General features: G+C 36.0%; 1 protein-coding gene across 1 annotated transcript in view; it reads right to left on the bottom strand.

Moving 5' to 3' along the window:
- Positions 1 to 20,715, bottom strand: part of GRM8 (glutamate metabotropic receptor 8) — a gene marked incomplete at both ends in the record, with an annotated part of 321,520 nt that overhangs the window by 36,196 nt on the left and 264,609 nt on the right. Inside the window, one exon of the mRNA XM_079548285.1 lies at positions 883 to 1,818. Within this exon, the coding sequence (XP_079404411.1) occupies positions 883 to 1,818 (936 nt within the window). The remainder of the gene's footprint in view (positions 1 to 882; positions 1,819 to 20,715) is intronic.

Genomic DNA, 20,715 nt, shown 5'->3' on the forward strand with positions numbered 1-20,715 from the left:
TCACCTGGTAAAAGGGAAAAGAATTTGTGTAAAGGAGTAAAGACTTTATTTTCTTATTTTATGATTTTTCCAAATCGTACAGATTTGCAGTTTTGAAGGATGTTGCTATTATTGCTCTTTCCTGCCTAACTCATTCTCTTCATCACTATAGATGACTAAAACTCACACAATATATATTTATCCCTGTCTTCCCATTAGAACAGAGAGAGGGAGAGTTAAATGATATGATTTGTATGGTCTCAGCATGACTGATACCAGGAAAGAACTGTGCCAACTGAAAAAGGAATAACATATAACCAAGCGTGCAATGTTGAACTTCTCATTAAAACATCAGGAAAAAGTTTTCCCTCTGAGACAATAATAAGTGCCTTAAGTGATTTCACCTATGCTTCATTCACTCCTCCTATCTTATTTAAATTATATGCGTCAATCAGAGGGAATAGCAATTGTTTTCATTCTGTCCAGGCACTCTTCTTTATTATTTTTGACAAATGTACATTGATCTTCTCGGACTTTTGAGACATAGCCGTTGCTATCAGGTCTGTGGATTATAAAGATTTATAGTGCTTCATGTAACAGGCTGGAGCATCAGAGAAGGGCAGTAACTGAGCATCAACAGAAACAGTCATTTAAAGTAAGGATATAGCAAGAAAATACCAACATTATTATCCATAGTCACATTCAGTACGTTGTGTTGAAATGCAGGAAACCTACCATTTGAATCACATACTTTATTTTCTATGAATCCTGAGACTCTGTTCATAATTAGCACTGAAAATTACTAAATCTTTAGAGCGAAAATGTTGCAGTTTTACAAATATTGCAAGACAAAAAAAAAAAAAAAAAAAATTACAGTATTTGATTTGTAAATTCACCACTTACCTTCTCTGCCGACTGGGCCGTACCAAAAAAGATTGGAATAAAAGCTAACCAAATTATGCAGGTTGTGTACATAGTAAATCCAATGGGTTTTGCTTCATTGAAGGTCTCTGGAACCCCTCTTGTTTTAATAGCATAAACAGTACACGTGACCATCAAGAGAATACTGTATCCAAGGGAACAAATGAGAGACAGATCTGAAATGTCACATTTGAGAACTCCCCTGGCATTTTCTGGTTCAAGAGTCCTCTGCTCTCCATAATCTACTATGGTGTGTGGTGGATCAATAGCAAACCAGATGAAGACTCCAATAAGCTGCAAGGATATGAGACTGAAAGTGATCACCAGCTGGGAAGCCGGACTAATAAATTTGGGAGCTGTGACTGATTTCTTACCCTGTTCAAATATTCTGTGAATTCTATTTGTTTTGGTAAGCAAGGCAGCATAGCTGAAACACATGCCGAGTCCTAGGAAGATCCTCCGAAATGAGCAGATCACTGTATCAGGAGTGGCAATCATTAAAAAAGTAATGGAATAACAGAGAAAAATCCCAGTCAAGAGCACATAACTGAGCTCCCTTCCAGAGGCCCTAACAATCGGAGTATCGTTGTACCGGACAAACGTCACGATGACAAAGGTGGTGGCAATTATCCCAAGGATAGCTATGAAGACGGGCACAATGGCCCATGGGGAATGCCACTCCAGTTTGATTATGGGGATAAGCTGGCAATCTGTACGGTTGGCATTCGGTCTCTTATTGATGGGGCACAGTTCACAATTGAATTCATCCACCTGGTAGTGGTACCCTTCGCAGCGTTCACAGTGCCAGCAGCAGGGCACCCCCTTCACGGTTTTCTTTCTTTCCCCAGCTTTACAGGGTAGGCTGCAGACAGATGCCGGATGAGTGTGCTCTCTATTAGCCCACTGCATGTCTTCTACCTGCGGGTATAAAAAATTAATGAGCCTTCTATTTACTCCCATTTATAATATCCTAATCCTGGCCACACGTTCGTCATAAATCACTACATGCTGACAGTTCAAATGCAGTTTACCATAATAAGAAACCTATTTCTTCCCCATGTATTGACTTTATGAAAGTGTTAAATGATTGTGTCCAATAAATCATTCATGCCACTGGCTTGATGAGTGTCATTAGTTTCTATTTACCTCTTTACTGCTGACCAAATTGACATCTGTAAGGATATTTATTGACTCATGGCTGCTTTAAAAGCAAAAAACCCTGTACACAGCGCTTTAAAAGTTAATCATATGCAAATATAAGTACCGCTAGCTCTCAAACATTTAATTACAAAATAAGGTTACATGAGTTTCAAATAAGTTCTTGGCACAATGAAGAAAAAGACTGAAATCTCCTTGCATCAGTTTTGTCAGAACAAAAAGTGTCAGAAAAAAACATCAATATATAGGAAATGTAATGCCATGCCTTCCACGAAAGTTGGTATTTCACACTTCTTTTACTTCCTGAGTTTGAAAATTCACAAAGGAGTTTTGTTTTCATTTCTAGAAGACAAAAATGAGTATATGCTGCTTTCTGAATGATAACGGAAAAAGATGTCATGACTACACTTTAGTTCTCCTGATTTAAAAATTCCAAGATTCTTTTTGTAGTATAAAGCAGATGCACACAGAGCAGTTTTTCTTTGGAAGTCCCAGATTTCTCACAGCAGAGCATTAACAAAATAAATGTGCTTTTTTTTTTCATGCTCTTGTCTAATTTTCGTGCATAATCCCCACATAATTTTTTTTCCCCACTCTGGCTTAAAATTATCACTCAAGTTAGTCCCAGCAACTCTTAGCCCACCCTTAGTAACAGTGTGTTCTGCAGGAGGTCACACCGAGTGATCCAGAGAGGTTTGCAAATAATTTCTTAAAGGCACTAGATTTGCTCTGCCATGCTCCCATTCTCCATCTTTTATTCCTTTGTTAGGTAGTAAGCACTCAAACATGAAGGACTCACTTTCTTCTTGTCTACTAAGTACTTAGCACTTTCATTCAATTTAGAGGTTTCATTTATAAGTGAAACAGCAGTAAGAACACTTCACGTGTCAGGAGTGTTTACAGCTCCTTCTGGAGGAGGACAGAATGGGGACAGCTTTCCAAGAGGGATAATTTTGGCCCTAAAGGTTTATTTTTCCAGTCATTTTTCAACAGATTTGAGAGAAAACCACAATGTAGCATGACCAGCCTTCTTTTCCTTCCTTTGAGTACCATGTCACTGAACTACACAGGCTGAATACAGGAGAAGCATGCAGACTGGCTCTTTGTCTCCTTTGTCCCTTCTTCTGCACAGTGCAGGACTTGACTGCCATTTGACACGCAAAAGGGCAAACAACTTTGCCCTTTTGCATGGTAATGCATGGTAACTACTGCATGGTAATGAAGAGGAACATGCTCACACGGGCAACTCTGTGAGACCCCTGAGTCCATTTAAGGACATTTTTGGGACTGATTAATGATTAAACTGAGTAATGATTAAAGAAGACTGAGATGTCCTTCTGGGGAGTATCTTCTGTTCATTTCAGCCAGAAGCAATCCAGTTCACTGAAAAGCCATGCTACTTCTGGTTATTCCAGTAATGTCCAGATATCCATAACATGCAGCACTCCTTGTCTGTATTCTTGGTCTATTTTTTTTTTTCCTATATGAATTTAATAAAGAAAAACATTCAAAGACTTTATTACAACAAAGCTCTTAAAGCTCTATTCGTTTTTCCAGTTATCAAACGTATGTATCACCTTCCTGAGTTCTTGAATCTGTGCAGAATATTCACCTGTGTCATTATTTTTCTATCTACAGGTTACAGCACTAGTGAACCCACATCTTCTCTGAGATTAAATTTAGATAATATATGATAGCAGGAACTGATATACAAGAAAGAGGAGGATCATCAGAGACATTTTGGAGCATACAGTCATGCACACTGTATAATTTTCAGAACTGCTGAATACCTATAATTGTCATCAAATTCAAAAGGAATTTCTGAATGCTTAGCCTCCTTCGAAAACCAGATTTTTTTTACGTAGACAGAAACACATAGCAGTGGAATTTTCAAAATTGCCACGGGGAAATTGTTCAGTTGAGTTAATTAATTTAAACGGGAGCCTATACGCTTTATCTCTTGTTGAAAATCCTACTCTCTTTGCATATACAGTTTTTATCATCTAAATGCTTTGGAAAACCTGCCCCAAAGTGATTTATAAATTCAAATACTGCAAAACTAACATCAGAATAGCTTTAGTCATACATTTTTAAACAGGATTCTCATGGGGAAATGAAAATGACAAGGAACACAAGACCACACACACGAAAATGGAATAAGAGAAGGGTTTTTTTTGACATTAAAACGAAATATGAGAAAGTAATGCAGATCTTCAGCCCTTATTGATCAAAATTTCTCAGTCTTTAGCAGTCTTTATACTGCTCAGACCCTGCTAGAGCTGTGTGAATCTCAGTTCTTTAAGTAGCCTTAGGTAAACTTGGATAATAGAAGACTTTTTTTTGTAACTTTCATTTTCATGTGACATCTGCTAGCTGCTTTTCACTACAGTATGACATATGACAAGACTAAATTCAGTGTAAAATACATTTTTTTAGATCAGATGGACTGGGTTGGCTGGATCTGTATTTATTACCATTAATATAATTAATTTAATAGTGATTATTATCAACTTCATTTTAGTAGCTGCATTGAATTTGCAGTGTCTGATAGACTGATCTGCTGTCATGGAATGCTTCACAGTCCCCTGTCACCAGATTTTGTTTTCAACAATTCCAATACTTACTACAATAAAAATATCTGAAAGAGTGTGACAGCATGTCTGTAAGGCACATATTCAATTTCTACAAAATACATCACGATACAGAAAGAGAATGGCTTCATTGCTATTTAAATAGACATAAAAATCATCCTTATGTGAGATATCTGCCTGATGGAGAGGCAATTTGCTTTAATTTGCAGCACTAAGGTTCACAGTTCACTAAACCATCAAAACACTGAGGAAATACCATTTCATATCAAAATTGAGTAAACACCTCTATCCTTCATGAACATTACAAATACAATTTTCTCTAATATCTAATAACAAAGCTAAAAATTAATGATTCGAGAAATGGGATCAAACAAGATGAGATTTACATGCCACTGTACAAAAATCACATTCACATTCCTGGCACCTATATTCCTCCAACAACTGAGCAGTTCATTCATCTAGCAATGCTCCAAGCAACTGAAGGAGACCGATCAAAATGCTGTTAATAGGTCACATACAATTTCTGAACCATTTAAATATACAAGAACACTCTGTTTTTCATTCTTTACAATAATGGAAATAATTATCAATTGCGTAATTCACCAAGGGGTAATAATACAGAGCACTTTGATAAACTTCAGAGGATTTATATTGAGGACTTAGCTGGATGGTATTTTAATGTTTTGGATTATGTTGCACTATCAATTGCAGGAATTTCCATTTTTGAAGTCTTATCTCAGAGCTAGAAATGTATCTAAAAATGAAAAATACATGTTTACTAATGTTATTCTAATGAATAGAATTATGCAAAATACAGACAGGGGAATATAAACAGTGTATTCTGCAAGAAATATAGGAGCAAGCTAACATCTTATTTGACTACTTAGCAAAGATCTTCAGAAGCATAAAGGCTCTCACATACAACTTCATATGTCTTTTAAAACATATTCAGATTCTCAGTTACAAAAAATGACAAAAGCTTGAAACATTCCTTGCTGCTGTTACTAAGAGCTAGACTTATGTCTGACTCAAGTTTCTGGAAGTATTTCCCTTCTGACAAAAAAGCTTATCAGAAGAGCACAGCAAGTGACTGAGTTAAGGCAATTTAGTCAAATATTTAGCTTTTTGAATTGTCTCATGCATCTACTCTCAGAGTAGAAGTTCCAGTCTCTAATGTACCTTGTCCAATCAAGTTATCTGAACCATCGCACACCAAAATTAAACTGAAAACTGGTTCAACTAAAGTGAATTCATTATGAGCCTAAATATAATGATCATTGTATTCAGTCTGCTAGACAGATTTTATTCCTCTAGAGAATAGCTGGGCATTCTTACAGACTAAACTTTCAAACATTTAAGCAAGCACGTGCAGAATGGAAATAAGTCAAGGGCAAAAAATATACTTGAAAGGAAGGCACTACAAAATAAACTAGAGTGAATTCAGATTGTCAACTGCAGTCTCAAATCACTATGATCAAGAAATTTTCTGTAATTTCTTAGAATTATTTACATTGCTCACCACATACAGATGTTTTCCTAAAAACTGAGACATCTTTCTCTGGAACCCGAGGCACCGATATTCCTAAATATTTGTAAAGAACATGGGATTGTTTCTTTGTTTTTACCAAACACCAGTTGAAAACTAATGCAGTCAAATGTCAGACATGACTGAAGAAGAGTCTGAGAAGCCTGAGTGTATACAAAGAAGGGAAAAGACCAGGGGAGAAGGTAAAATATACATTATTTGAAAGTAGTGCTGCAGAATAGTTGCACAGATTTGGTCTTTAGTGTCATTCAAGTTGCGCCAGGGGAGGTTTAAATTAAATATCAGGAAAAACTTTACAGAAAGAGTTGTTAAGCACTGGAATGGACTCCCCAGGGGTGTGGTTGAGAGTCAGGGTTAGGGTGATTAGGGTTAGGGTTACCATTCCTGAATGTGTTTGAAGTCCATTTGGATGAGGTGCTCAGGGACATGATTTAGTGGAGGGTTGTTAGGGTAGTATGGTTTGGTGTGGTTAGACTTGATGATCATTAAGGTCTTTTCTAACCACAATGATTCTACGATTCTATGATTTGCTTAGAGTATATATAGCTCTGTTACAATCTGACTTTCTTGGTGACCTTGGGCAAGTTATTTAATCTGCTTGAACCTCAGCTTTGCTCACCTTTCCCTCAGTCTGGAGGGAAGCTGTCATGCAGACAAGAGCAGTGGAGGCACGTAAGTAAGTTTAAAATGAGGTAAAATCTTTAAGTAGAGATATTTTATTTTCTGAATCTCAGTGATGCCACAGCCTAAACTTATCTCCATCTCTCAGGTCTAGAAGGGCTTTTGCTTGGCAAGTACCTATATCAGAATGCATAATTAAAACACTTTTTTTTTCTTTTAAAAGTGAGCAATCTATTTCAAAGAATTTATACAAGAAACATTGTAACTGTTCTGCTTCCTCAGCATGTCAGTATCTTTCTTCTCATCTCCAGCTTCCCGTAGCCACAGTCTCTATGTAAGAGAATGCATTTTTAATGTTCTGTCCACATTGACAACTAAGTCTCAGCTGACACAAAGCAAACAAATAAGTAAACAAAGGAGATGATATGTGCAAAGAGAAAATAGTGCAAAAAGATATCAAATTTCTTGTGATCATAAACAGAAAAAGTTAAATATCAGTCTTGCTTTATCAATGGAAGTATGTTCCACTGATAGCACACTCAGTGTGCTGAGACTTTAAGAAAACAGCCTTGCTAGTTAAATCACACAATATTTCATGGCAGAGGATAGTGTGAAAATCATAAAGAATTATCACACTATTGTATCACAGTCTACAGAGTAGTGTTTTACAGACTTTAAACCCAATCCTTAAAATGCTGGTCATTGCACACAGTTCAGGATCTGTTTATGTTAAAGACTACTTTTCTCTAACTCTGATTTGGCTGGCACTTGTGGGCTCCAGAAGTACTGACACTAAATGATGTGGACAACCTTGCCCATGGCAGAGGGTTGGAACCAGATGATCTCTAAGATCCCTTCCAACCCAAGCTATTCTACTATTCTAATAGACTGCTAATATAAAAGTATGAGCTGGAATGCATTCTCTTTGATTTGCTAGATGCCAGATTTTTTATTGCGCACACAATGCAAGGAAAATCTCTTTTTATTCTCAGGTGTCTTGGGAAGTAGACTGGCACAAACTGTAGCAATTAGCAGGTCATCATGTAAACAGCTACTGTTACTGCTCAGTTCAAATATTAGATGGAAATTTACTGCAACCTTGTAGGCACTTCTATTCAGTACAAGCAATATATTTTTTTCTTTTGGAAACATGAATATTAATTACTATTAAAGCAACTGCCTCTGGAGATAGGCTCTTTATTTCCAAACAAGACCATATCCTCTCCCTCCTCCCAGTCATTTCCTTAATAGTTTTACGTCATAGAAATATCCTATTCAAGATGACATCAGCAGATTTGAGATTTTTTGAAAGTAATGTACAAGGACTCGTATGTATTTCAAAAATATATCATTATTATGAAGGGATCAGATTGCAAATCAGGTTTCTAAAGTTATTCTTTATGCAGATAATTTTCAAATAGACAGATTCTATTGAATATCATTACTCAGAAAGCCTCACTGCCTTTACATGGACTTGAATGCACTTGGGGAGATTTTAATGAGCATTTTGGTGCCCTATTGCTATGTAAGTTATGATGCACACATGGGGACTGAAGTCATTATATTCTACTAAAAGCAGATCAAGCCATAACTACCTATAAATAAAGTATTTTTTAAAACTCTCAAATTAAAATAAAACAAACAAAAACAACAAAGAAAAAAACCTATAACTTATCATCAGATTTTTTTTTAAAGGAAAATGCTACTTTGAAAGGAAACCCGCAATCTTCACCTTCATCTTTTTTTCTGTCAAGTGATAAGATTTTACTAGTATTAAGTCTGTTTGAACCTCAAGGTTGGGGAATATTCTTTTTCTTGTAGATCAAGCAGAAACAGCCTGTAACATACTTCAAAAATGTAGCACTTTGAGAAAATAAAAGGAGTTCAGCCCTGGCAAAGATTTCCTTAACATCATTCCCAATGTGTCCAGGGATTATTTTTAGCTCTGCACGAGATCCATGCTATCATTAGTTTAATGGAGTAGTTGCATTTATTGATAAAGCTTTTAATATCCACAGCAAACTTTCTCCTTATCAAACCTATTGCTCTTAATTAAAGTTGCCTAAGTTACTGTTTTGAGTCAGATCTGTCCAATCCAGTGCTTCAGAGTATATTCCCATCAATTTGTAGATACCTTTCATTCTCAGTGTTGCTTGGATTCACCGCCATTTCCACTCCTCAGAGTTAAGAGAAAGAAGGGGTTAATCACAAATACCATCTGAATGTAAATGGCTTTCATCTTTAGTTGCTGGCTAATTCACTGAAAGAACCCTTTATTCTAATGAAAAAAAGAGTCACCATAAATATTTTTAGTCACTGGGGGAATTTGTTCCTGAACACTTTCATGATGGACTTCTTGATAGATACTATGTCCTGCACTAGGACTCAGATTCAGACCAGTCCGATAATTTCAGTGAAGTTATGGCAACAAGGACATAAATGTTTAATATTATTTATTTCTTTCTTCTAAACTATAAATTAGCCAAACATTGTTTGTTTATTTATTTATTTATTTATTTATTTATTTATTTATTTATTTATTTATTTCAGATATTTCCATTCAAGCACGAGTGTTGGCAAGACAGAAAGCACAAAGTTGACCACCCAAAGAATAACAGGAAACAGAGCTGGAAGGTCACGTGATCTTATGGTCCTCAATCTCCAAAAAGCATTTCAGCAAAGTGAAGCACTTGAAATTTTGATCAAAGGTGCACTCTCCTCAGCAGAACTGTGACACGATTCACTGTGACAGAGGAACAGACAAGTCCGATTGAAAGGTGGGGTTCCAATTTATTTCCCCACTTCAAGAGAAGTATCACTAAACCATTCCTGATTTATTTGTCTAACCTTTTTAAAGGAAAATAGCTGCTAATGCGTGCAGTATCTTCTACCCTGAAGCACTGCAAAGTCCTAAACACTGAGATGTAGATTTTGACATTCCTCTAAGGTAGCTTGCACTATAATAGCTCGTGCCATCTTTGTCAGCTCCATTTAGGGAACAGTCAGATCTTTCCATTCTACTCATTTTAGATTTTCAGCACTACATAAAAAAAGGAAATCACAGAGAGCTTTCAAACATAGCTCCATCCAGGTAACAAAATCACATGTAGAAAGTCTGAAAGTCTGACCTATTTCAGAAATGGCAACAAACAGACTGTGATTTATATTAAGATTTTCAGCAGCAGGGGGAGAGCTCTCTGCCAAGCCTCTGCTGAAGCTAAGAATAAAGTGTCAATAATTGAATTGAAAATTCTGCAGAGAGACTTAGTGATCTGACAGGCAAAAAACAAGCATGTGTGTTGTGGTTTAAACTGGCAGGCAGCTCAGCACCATGCAGCTATTTGCTCAATCCTGCCCCAGTGGGATGGGGGGAGAGAATTTAAAAAGGTAGATCACATGCGTTGAGATAAAGATAGTTTAATAGGATGGAAAAGAAAAAGAATAATAATGACAAAAAGGTGTACAAAAAAAGTGACACACAATGCAATTACTCACCACATGTCAACTGATGCCCCAGCCAGACTCCAAGCAGCATTAGCTCTCCCAACCAACTCATCAAGTTTTATTGTTCAATATGACATCACATGATGTGGGATGTCCTGTTTGGGTCAGCTTTTCTGGTTCTGTCCCCTCCCTGCTCTCTGCCCCCTTACTGGCAGGGCAGCATTAGAAGCTGAAACATCCTTGACTTTTAGCACTGCTTTGCAACAACTAAAACATCAATGTGTTATCAACATTATTCTCATCCTAAATCTCAAACTGAGGACCAGAAAAGCTATTAGGAGGAAAATTAACTCTATTTCAGAAAAAATCAGGTCAATGCAGAAGACGTTTAAGCTAGAGAAAACACTACCCAGTGCGTTTACTAAGGGTGAGGAGGAAAGAAATAATCCTTGTTGCTAAGGAAAGAATGATAAACATTCTAAATAAGAGCACTTCAGGAAGTCAGGGACTTCCATAAAAACTAAGCATATTGAGATTTATTCTATGATATGCAAATAACTAACTGAGGAGTTGGAAAACAACTTATACTCTATGGGAAAGTATGGAAAACTTCCAAATTGTAAACCATGGAATCATTGAATGGCTTTGGTTGCAAGTGATCAAAAAGCCCACTCAGTTCCAGACCTCTGGTGCGGGCAGGGCTGCCACCCACCAGCTCAGGCTGCCCAGGGCTCCATCCAACCTGGCCTTGAGCATCTCCAGGGATGGGGTATCCACAAATATAGTGCTTATGCTATGAAAAGGGGACAACAAGTCAAGGACTTATCAAATTAACTGAATTATTGGTTTAACTTGAATTCCCAGATAAATCCCAAAAGAAATAAACAAACACATTTTGAAAACAGATAAAACAAATAAACAAGACAAATAATAGCCAACAGGGATCTGTCAACAATAAGCTGTCACTTTTCCTTCTGTGGGAAGATAACAGGCATCGTGGATGAGAGACAAGTGGGTAGTTGTCATTTATCTTAACATTAGAAAGATTTTTGACACCATCTCAAATTACACTCTCAGTCATATGCAACCTATTGAAACAGACCTAGCCCCGAAGGGCTGAGTGTGAATTATATCAGAAAACTCTGGGAAGATAAAACATGTCATTGATTTGCTGTCAGAATGGAAGGGATGGTATAAGGTGGGGCCTGGAAAGGGCTTGTTCTCAGTCTGCTTTTATTCAATACTTATAAAAAGCATTTAATAAAGTTTGGATGATAAAACAGAATATATAGTGACGAAATTTGAGTAGTAACACTGGATAGAACAAGGTTGGAGCTACACTGAAGGTCAGAGAACTTAATCCACATAACACTGCCTAACTGAAAAGGATCTGAAAAAAAAAAAGCAAGCAGTTCAACAAGGTAAAGCTTTACAAGATAGGAAGTACAGAGAGATGGCAGCACTTCATAAATTGAGATTTCAGAGTTATGAGGTAGATCGCATGTTGAATCAATATTAAATATTACCAAAAAAATGCCATATGCCATCCTGAAAGGCATAGAGAGATAAAATGATCTTCCACATTTACTCTCCACCAGTGAGTACATTCAATGAACTTTCTCCTACACTCTCTGCTAGTGAGATCAGACAGAGTGCTTTATGAAGGTTGGATCATTGTGGTTCAGTCTGAATTAAAATCAAATGTGAAGTCCAGAGGAAATCAGCAAAGATCACATATGTTTCTATAAAACATAATCTGAGGAACTAAACTGAATAACTTCAGGTTGTACAGTCTGGAGAAATTATTCAGTCTAGGGGATAAAACAACCATCTTCAAATACATAAAAAGGATGAGGATGTGCTCAATGAACAGTGAACAAGATACGTAAAGGGCTTAAATTGCAGCAATGAGACTAACTGGGTATTTATAAGATACTTCAGAGTCATAAGGGTAGTTAAAAAATGGAACAGAATGTCTTCAGAGGCTGTAAAGTCTTCATCCTTGGAGTCACAAGATACTATCTTTATGTAAGGGCTAAATAGTCTCTTGAGAACACTTTAGCTGCCCTCTTCTGTAGCACAATATGGCAGATTTCAGGTACTACATATTTTGAACACAAATTAAAAAAAACAGATCATAACTGGATCAGACAAATAGAAACATCACAATGCATTCTCATAAGAGCTAAATGTCTTTAGACTGTCTTTACGGTTTTAAAGTATGCCTATTTAATGAACTATTTTTTATATTTGTAAGAATAATACTTAATAATGCATTTTAAATATTTTTAAGGATAGGGTTTCTGTGTTGCTTTTCAATACAGGAAAAATGCTTTGCTGAGATATGGTAGGGTAAAAGAGATCACAGCTGTCACAATAGGAAGCTTTTCCACATAGACATAAAAAATTAATTAATTAGATAATTCATTAATTTGGGAAATGCTATGTATTCTTACATTAAAAAACAAGACCAGTCTGGAGTCTTATGCGTGGATGGAAAGCACTTTGTGAATTCACAGAAAATCTGTCCTTATCTACTAATGGAATACACAACCTGAGGGATAGAAGCAATAGGGAATCTTAAACAAGTAACTAAGTTTATAAGCTAATAAATCTGTTTCAGCATTCTTCCAGCGTTCTTGCTAAATATATAGTCTTGCATTCAATTGAGAAACCTAATGTGTTAAGTCCAGTTGTTTGTCTTCCCAGTATTTGCTGAAAGCATACAAGAAATCTGCCTTGGAGGGGATTACTAGAAAATCAAACGAAACAAACAAAATCTAGAAACCTTAAGAAATCATGTCTGACTGAGATCTCTGGAGTAGTCCTCTGACCCTGCATCTGAATGAGTTACATCAAAATCAATCTGCACAGCTCACGTGCTCCAACCAATCCATGGTGATGAAGATTGCCCAGCCTTCCAGGCAGTGCAACCCAATGCTTAATTATCCTCATCTTTAAAATTTTCCTGCATGTTCATATTAAAACTCTTCCACTGTAACTCAAATCCACTTTTTTTAACAGCCAAATTAACTATGACTAACAATACATTATTTTTCTGATTAATCTTTTCAGTATTGAAAGAGATTAGCATAACTTCCTTCAGTTCAGTCTTTTCTAGACTAAGCAGTCCTACTCTGTTCAACCTTTCCCCACATGTATACTTTTAGAAGGTTGATCATTCTCACTGTTTGTATCTGGCCACTTTCCTGATAGTCTACTTCTGGAAGTGAAGTCACAGTTTTGCTACTGAGGTCATAGCAATGGGGAAGAGAAAAGATGGATTACATCATTCATTCATTAATTCACAGCAGCAATCATATCTGGCAATGCAAATCTCAGTAAACTGTTGGTTAGTTAACTCAGTTAATTGCAAAGCCTCTGCTTTCCCTAAAAGGGGAAATTTACCAAGTTACTGAAATCCTTATTGCAGTGTCCCAGTCACTCCTGGCACATCTTATTGTCCCACTCCCCACTAAGTCTGTTTACTGTGAAATGAAGTTACAATGAGATTAGCCATTATTTTCCATTTCCTGTTTCAAACTGTAATTAACATGACAATATCACCACTAAGAGCAGTGATGAAACATTTTGGAAATGGGCTAAATGATTCACTTCTTATCTTTCACGGCTGAAAAGAAGATGGCTGAGAATTTATCAGGATGAAATAAATATTAGATGAGTATGCTAAAGAGATTATATTAATAATGAAATGAAGAGAAATTACAAGAAAGCAAACAGAAAAACAGACAGTAATGTACCACTAACTGTTGGTTATTCTCTTTCAACATCTCAAAAGTACTGAATGTCTGATTCATTTTCTATTTAATGAATTTTAATTTAGTAGCAGACTGCCATTATGTAACACAAATGCACAATAATTAAATATCATTTAATCTATCATTTTTAAGCTTTTAAGCATGAACATTTTGCTTCTAGGTTTAAAGGGCAGCTCAGTCTTTAAATTATAATACATATACAAATTGCTGTGTGGGAGAGGAGAAAGGTGGAAAGGACTAGGGAAAAAAAAAATGCTGATTGTCCACATTTCACACTGGTACCTCACAAAGCAACTCACTGAAGATTTGCTGCTAGTTGTGCTTAATCTAAATGCTCAGTAATGTCTGTTTATGCTAAAAGCCACACCAGTGCAGAGTACAACAGGTGCAGCTCTGAAGTTCTATATTTGAAAGCAAAGCTCTCCAAGAATACATATAAAAGATTCTGATTTCATATTGTTCTGTTATTGCATATTTGCTTTTCATGTGAAAGAGGAGAGCCACAAAGATGATCAAAGGGCTGGAGCAGATCTCCTATGAAGAAAGTCTGACGGACCTGGACTTGCTGAGTTTGCAGACAAAATGGCTTTGGTAGACCTCTTGCAGCCTTCCAGTACTTGAAGGGAGCTTATAAGCAGGAGGGGGAACAACATTTACATGGTCTGATTGTGATAGGAGAAGAAGGAATATTTTATAACAAAAGCGAGGAGATTTAGGTTAGATGTTAGAGGGAGGCACTGGTACTGCTGTCCAGAGAAGCTGTGGATACCCCATCTCTGGAGGCACTCAAGGCTAGGTTGGATGGGGCCCAAGGCAGCCTGAAATGGCGAAGGAAAGCCTGCCCATGGCAGGAGACTTGGAACTAGATGGTCTTCAAAGTTTCTTCCAACCCAAGCCATTCTATGATTCTGTAATTCTATTAAAAATATATATTATTTTAAAACAAAAGTGATTCATTTTATTTGTCATGAATGGTAATGCTTCCTTTCTGCTTTCTGAAATAAACAAGAATACTCTGCAGTCTTGGTTGTGACTGTTTAAAGAATATCTCATTCTAATAACAATCTCTACACAGAATTATCACAGAAAAAAAAAAATCCTATGAATTTTCTACTCAAGAAACCTATGACAAATTTACAGCCAAGTTTGTAATTGCAGCTCCATTTTTCATTTGAAAAACCCAACTTTCACTCACTCTGACAACGTGGGAAAAATCCCTATGCATTCTAACTCTCAAGCAGAGGTTGTTTCAATGGCAATCTAGTATCACTCTAATGAAGAACAAATGATTATCCAAATTCAGGAAATTTTCTTAGCAGCTTTTGTTTTTTCCAGTTTTTTTTCTTTAGAGAGTCAGTCAAGATGTCTGTTTCACTAAAAAAATTACTGCTAAGACTAACAAAGAAAATAATCTTCAGAAAGAAAACAAACTGTCATTATTCTTGGGTCCTTCCAATGGCTTTGGATCTTCAGCACTTTCACCTTTTTTTTTTTTTTTTTTTTTTTTTTTGCATAATACCACATGCAATTTTTCAAAATCATAAACTCCCATTTCTATTTTATGTTTTACATGCTTCGCTGGCTGGTACACAGTCTGCGTTTCCTGCAACATAATGCTGACTGATCTCTTGAGTCCAGCATTTTTTCTTAGTGAGTACTGTTTCTATATTGAACTCAGATTTGGACAGTAAAGAAGAATGAATCCTGAGGCATACTTACTGACCAGTGCTAAGACCAAGACTAGCTCTGTAAAACATGTCGTAAGTACTCTTTGAAAAACCATGGTAGTCTTTCTACATGACTTCTAGCCCTTTATGGAATAAAGGAAGATGGCAATATAATTTTGAGAAAAATAGAAGAACCCAAACACTTTTACTTGTCTCTGTGACTTATTTTTAACCCAGCATCAACAATTTTCAGGCAGATAACACGGAGAGAGTGTAAGTTCGAACTTTATTGCCTTGTGGGCAGAAGAATACCCTGCAGGCAATATTTTTTGTCATATTTTTTTTACAGTTAAAATCATATATAACACTAAGTGTTCCTGTTGTTTATTTCATGGCAGTGTTTTTTGTTAGACACAGAGGTTATGTTCATCAGTTTGAAAAAAAAATATATCGATTATATAATAGTTACCACAGGAACTTTGCCTTCTTTAATGAAATACTGTGGCCTACAGCAAAGCTTGAAACTTGTTTGCTGCAGTTAGAGAAAATACCACAAGCTTCTTGAATCATTTTCTGTTATCATGTCAGAAGAAAGGGAACTAATGCATTTTGAATCTGTTACTTCTAAAAAGAATTGACTAATGTCAGTGTTGATAGTTTCCTCCAGGATTAGATACATAATTTACAAGACTCCTAGCAAAGAAGAGAAATCAAACACTGATTTAAATCTTCCTGTGATATGGCTGCCTGAAGGGAAGCTCATTCTTGATGCGGAGTTCCCAAATTTTACTAGTTCACCAAACACTGTGCTTAAGGCTGATAGTGATTATGGCTGTCTCTGATAGTTCATCACATCAGTGTAATTTTAATTTACGGATTTCTTAGTTATAAATCAAGACCATCACAGAAAAAATTGCTGCCCCTGAGTCATACATCTCATCAGTGCATTCACTCTATAAATCAGAGAGCTTATGCATCCTATTATTTCTAAGAGGAAGTTAAAAGTCAGATATTGTAAAATTTCATTTTCTCTTCATCTGAATTCCCGTGCTTTTGAGAAAAAAAAAAAAAAAAGCGAATTCCATCTTTAAATTTAACTACATTTTTACTTGAAAGTTACAGTGCTTTGATATTCATATTTTTCCTTAAGAACTAAGTCTACTCATGCTTCTTAACTGCTTTAGCTAAATGTCTGATTGTGAAAGCATCAATAACTGTGCCTGCCACATCACTAAAAGATGATCAATTTAGAGAAATATACATTTGTATCTACATAGTTTTTCAGATTAGGTTCTTTCAATACAGATTTTGGTAGACAGAAACAATGTATAGCTTGAAATGAAGTCTACAACATTTTTAAAGAGGAAAAAAGCCTCTCAAAAATGAACCAAAAACAACTGAATAGGTTGCTAAGTCATAAAGGTAACTGAGAAAATTGTTATTGAAACTTCAGGACTGGAACTATTTCCATTTTTGCCACTAAAATAAAAAGCCATCAGTTACACATCTTTCTAGCCTTTATTACAATATGAGAAATACAGAACAGAGTTTCTAAGAGGACATTCATTATTAGTCATGCAAGCAAGTTGATTTCAAATCGTAAATGCTAGAAAAAGCAAGCTTGTTTTTAACTTTCCTCCTACTGAGATTACATGGTTGAGAGCCCAAATTTGTAAACCCACACATTTGTAGAAAGCATTTACATGTGATCTGGTATGCAAAATATTGTTGCAATATGAATAAAACATAACTTTTGTTTTAAAAAAAAAAACAACACAAAAACTGTTTTACTTTTTTTTTTTTTTTTTAATTCATTATAAAAAGAAGAGTATTTTGGAGTGAAAACTATCAAAGCTGCCTGAAAATATGTTATCTTTTTCTACTGATAAAGGAAAGAAAATGAAGAAAGCAAACAACCATAAAGTCTATCAGTTTAACCTATAATCTAAAGCAAAGATTTTTTTCTATCACAGTGATTAAACAAAGCTAAACTTCTCAGGTCTGATTATTTACAGTACATTAGGAATATTTAAATTCAAGCAACTTTAGAGAGGAAAATGACTTTAAAAGGAATACAAATTTACATTGCTAGAATCTTGTAAAATGATAATCATATAAAAGTCAACTAAGATTCTTTGATGCTGTAGTTTGAGGCTTCCAGATATCTGCCCTCGGAATTGCCTTAAATCTGTCAGAGATTAAGATACTTTATTCAGACTCAAAAAACATGTGAAAGTTTAAATTTTGAAGATTTTAACTCTTTGCAAATTTAACTTTTATACTGCACATCACAACATTATCATACATCTGTGTTTTGTAAGGATTACAAGTGCACTAGTAGCAGTAATCATGAAGTTTCTATATCCAGAACCTATAGCTGCTTCAGAGGAAACCTGAAAGGTCAGTCTGCCAAAAGGAGAGCATTAATGTTACTGGGGCCTACAGGGAGAGACCAGTATCCCAGCTAGAAGCTTTTACATCAGTAGTGAGGTCTGCTGACAAAGAACCCCTCAGAGAGCAAGACAAGTCTTTAGCTATCTAGGGTTGGCACTTTCTGCCCAAAGTGGAAGCCAGCAGGAAGGAACAAGTCCAAAGCTTGACCACAAGGTCCTGAAGAGGCAGTGAAAACTCTGAGGAGCCAGAGAATAAAAGAGGAATCCTGAAAGTTGTGTTCAGAACAGACAGGGCTTGCTATCAGGTGATGACACAACAGTGACCTGCAGTCAAGACTCAGCAGTGAAAATATCACTACGTTCCCTATGAGAAAGGAACTAAAAATACATAGAAAGGGAAAAAGGAAACTTTTGACTCAACTAGTCAGGTACAAAGACACCTTCTAATCTTTTTTTAATTAATTGTTCAAAAGGCTTACTGTACTGCAAACTCAGCATTTCCATGATTTAATTTTCTGTCACAGAAAATAAATAAATGAAAAAAAGCTATAAGCTTTATAGACCAACAAAATCGTAAGTGGCGTATTGCATGTTACCACACAATTTGAAGTAGAAACATCTGTAACAACAGAATTAGAAGTACCTATAGAGGATATCTAGCTAACACAGCGTCTTTATCAAGATGAAGCTCTGCAAGAGAAAGAAGGATAGAGTGGGTAAAGTATTATATTTAAGAAACATCCCCTGTATAGAACAAAAAGGTAAAAAGTACTTGTCTTCAATAAATGTAAAAGTTTTATGTGAAACCACTGAAAATATTCTCTGCGTTCTCTCAGATCCATTGGCAATCAAAGGCTCTAATTTGCAAGTATGATTATTCGGAGTATTGACAATCACCCACAAGGATTACTTGGTTTCAATACACTTCATCTAGTGAGATGTGACAGTAGGACTGTCACAGCAGATCACCATGTAGCATAAGAATCACTGACATGCTAAACAAGTTTAGTGCATACAGAAACAGAGGGAAACAAACTGCATCCCCCCATTTTATGACTTCCTTGTTCACTGTTACTGTACCAGCACTTTTACACATCAACAGGGTGTGTTCAATTGTCTATAACGATAACTAGAAATTCAGCATCTTAAGCCTTGACAAATCAAAAACTATAAAGCTCAATCTTTCCTTTTGAGGTCCTCCAAGATGAGTAAGTCCAGAAATAGGTGAAAGATAGGGATAGAAAGATCTAATTGAATCCAGCTTCTTGGGCAGCCCACAGGAGCATTCAGGGCTAGGTGAGCATGGAGTGAGAGAAGCTATGAGCTGAAACACCAGCAGCAGGACACTGCACCAACAATTTGACATCTCTACCACTCACAATCTAGGTAGCTCATCTGTGAATTTGGACACATTATGATGTCCAGTGAGTGATCTCACAACAGTTAAAAGAAAGAGCCACAGGTACATTCTAATACATCCGTTATCAGTGAAAGCTACAAAAAGGTGTCGTTAAATCCTTTCCTGGTACCTTTTTTGGTCAGTGTGCTTTAGCATGCTGTATTCTCAGCAGTCTGAATAGAAGCCAATACATTGGCATGTCAGAGAACTCGCTGCAGTACACATACATCAGGCAGAAATAATGGGATGGAAGATCTACAAATTAATGAAAAATTGAGTAGCCTCGGTGGGGATAGAAAAGTGCAAACTGGAATGGAATTAAAATTGAAGCAAATTCTAAGATAGCTCTTAATATATTACTGCTCTGTTAGTGCTAATATGTGCAAAATGTACATATCGGTTTTTTAGCTTTTTTATAAATACTGTTACTACTCAGAAAACTGAAAAATAGCAATTAAGATCATAAACGTATGCTATAGCAGTTATAATATGGATCTAATTCTAATACTTTCCAGAAATTACTGTTTAGTATTAATCTTTAAGTGTATTTAGGACTCTTTTTTTTTCCTTTCAGGCCTTTCAACAGACATATATCAGATTACTGGAAGGAGTTAACACTGCTACACAACCTGCTACACATAATTTCTGTTGTAGGGCTGTTTTTTTTTGTTTGCTTGTTTCTTCTATTTGGGCCAAATAATTAAATTAATGAGACCTTACCAACTAGTTACAGATATAAAATAACATAATGATAAAGTGGTTTAACAGCTGGGCCTGCGAATGAGGAGCTACCACATGTATTACTACTGATAGCAGTGGGACAATTATTTGCAAAGTAGTCTCAACATGAGAATCATTTGTACATATTTACAATACTGCCTTTCTTACATTTTATCAGGAACATCCTATATGAACTGTTAGAAACTTGCTCTTTGTGATTTGATTGAAATCACTGAATCAACTCCTCTTGGGAATCCAGTCATCAGTTCACACCATCCTTTAGCAAAACAACAACTGATATTTCAAATTTGAAGAGCTAAGGTAAACCCTGCATAAGATGGGTTGGCTTAACTTCCCTGCTCTCAGGACTGCAACATTCCTGATCCCCAAAACTTCTCAAGTTACAGCTATGGCTTAATACTTCGCTGTCATTGAAATACTCTTTGATAAGCTATTCTCTGAACATTATTGGAATGGTGAATTTTGAAACAAATATG

This window comes from Tetrao urogallus, assembly GCF_951394365.1.
Source record: "Tetrao urogallus genome assembly, chromosome: 1".
In the NCBI taxonomy this organism is placed as follows: Eukaryota; Metazoa; Chordata; class Aves; order Galliformes; family Phasianidae; genus Tetrao; species Tetrao urogallus.